We start from the raw sequence: 1,819 nt of genomic DNA on the forward strand, positions 1-1,819 counted from the left end.
TCCCTGTGCCATCCCACATTATTACAAATAACTTCATTTCTGGACATTTATGGTTTGATTTCTTTGTATGTATGGATTGTTTGCTTTGTTACCGTCATCTGGTGAAAATTTCATGTCATTAGCACCTCTAGTAATATATTTACTGAGAAAAATGGTGACGTGTTCAATACTTACAGTATTTTACCCGCTGTATATAAATAAAGTGAATTAAACTGAAAGCGACACAAAAGAGACGAGTTTRGAAGAACATCAAGAGGAACTAAGAGTTAGCCGCTCTCACCCGGAACTGCGGTCGTGGCTCCTCCAGGGACTCGGCGGGTGTGTCCAGCGTCCCCCACTTGTACGCCAGCTCGGCTCCCCTCCTCTTCCAGCGCTCCAGGAAAAGAGTGGCCCAAACCACGTTGAACAGTGCAAATACCACGCAGCAGATGTCACGGCTCGTCTGAGACGCCCCCAAAAACAAACAGGGAGGAGTTTATCCTTCCGATAATTCAGCGGAGAGGCGCTTGTTTTGACTTGAAAAAGGATCTCTCCTCACCTGATCGGACTCGGTGAGCATCCAGAGCACAAAGCCGATCACAGCAGGATACAACATAGAGGTGGTGTAGAAACCCAGCCAGGCAAAATACATGGCGATCTTCACCCCGAAGTAGTCACATATATCGTCTGTAAATACCATCACCAACACAAACTGAAGGATCAGCATTTTATAACAACAGATAAACATGTTACAAACAAACAAAAATACAAACCTAAAGGCTGCTTCTCACAAACAGCCTGGACCCACGACTTCATCAGCTGACCCAGGATCCTCTGCTCATGAAGAGGAAATATCTGCTGGATCACACCTCTGGCTTTCAACTCGGAAACTGAAAGAAGAGGAAAATGATGCCTCACGTTTACAACAGCTTTAAACTAGTCAACGTTGTGCATTTGGTCCAGGGGTCTGCAACTTTTAAGATCAAAAGAGCCATTTCTGATACTCAAGGCACTAATAAAATATGTCTGGAGCCGCAAAACAAGCTATAACTGTGATTATCAACAGGTGGTCTGTGGGCCTTTTCGAGGCCTTTTCAGGAATCTTTATGGCCAGTGGAGGTGATATTATAAAGCTAAAAAATATATTGTGAATTTTATTATTTATTATTATTTTTACCCATCAGGACAAATGAAAAGTCTATATTCATGTAAACAACAAAATACCGTGTATAGTTTATACCAAATTTCAAAAAAGCTAGTACAACTGAACTATTCAGGCATGTTTTTTTTTCTAATTTTTATTATTATGTAGTCTTCAAATTAAAGGTAATTCTGATGGATTTGAGAAAAAGATCATAGAAAGAAGTTGGATTATTAAAGTAAACAACAGGCTAACATGAGCTAATCAACATGTTTTACTTTTCGTATTAGTAGCATTTATCACATACTTGCGTACAAATATTTTCTGTTGTGGGTATAAAAATAATAATAATATTTCCATTATTTTTGGCCAATCTTCAAAGAGCCACTGCAGAGGGACCAAAGAGCCATAGGCAGCCCCAGAGCCGCAGGTTGCAGACCCCTGATTTTGTCTAATCAACAAGCTACGCCGTGATGAAGCTTCTTACTGATTGGCTGGCCTTCCAGGAAGTTGACGTTGTGAAGAACCTCCCCCTGTTTGGCACGTAGATTGTCCAGCCAGTATTTGATGATGCTCTGCCTCTCCTGCAGCACGAAGATCAAGAAACATGAGGCACACTTACATGAGCAGCTTGTGTGTGTGTGTGTGTGTGTGTGTGTGTGTGTGTGTGTGTGTGTGTGTGTGTGTGTGTGTGTGTGT

At 41.6% G+C, this 1,819-nt stretch overlaps 1 protein-coding gene across 2 annotated transcripts in view; it reads right to left on the reverse strand.

Moving 5' to 3' along the window:
- Positions 1-1,819, reverse strand: part of ano8b (anoctamin 8b) — a 57,252-nt gene that overhangs the window by 20,966 nt on the left and 34,467 nt on the right. For both annotated transcript variants that reach the window (XM_014007328.1, XM_014007327.1), the window contains exons 5-8: positions 1,608-1,704; positions 753-869; positions 539-666; positions 281-442 (exon numbers count right to left, since the gene is read on the reverse strand). In XM_014007328.1, coding sequence (XP_013862782.1) covers positions 281-442; positions 539-666; positions 753-869; positions 1,608-1,704 — 504 coding nt within the window. The remainder of the gene's footprint in view (positions 1-280; positions 443-538; positions 667-752; positions 870-1,607; positions 1,705-1,819) is intronic.

This window comes from Austrofundulus limnaeus, unplaced genomic scaffold (assembly GCF_001266775.1).
Source record: "Austrofundulus limnaeus strain Quisiro unplaced genomic scaffold, Austrofundulus_limnaeus-1.0 Scaffold41, whole genome shotgun sequence".
NCBI lineage: Eukaryota > Metazoa > Chordata > Actinopteri > Cyprinodontiformes > Rivulidae > Austrofundulus > Austrofundulus limnaeus.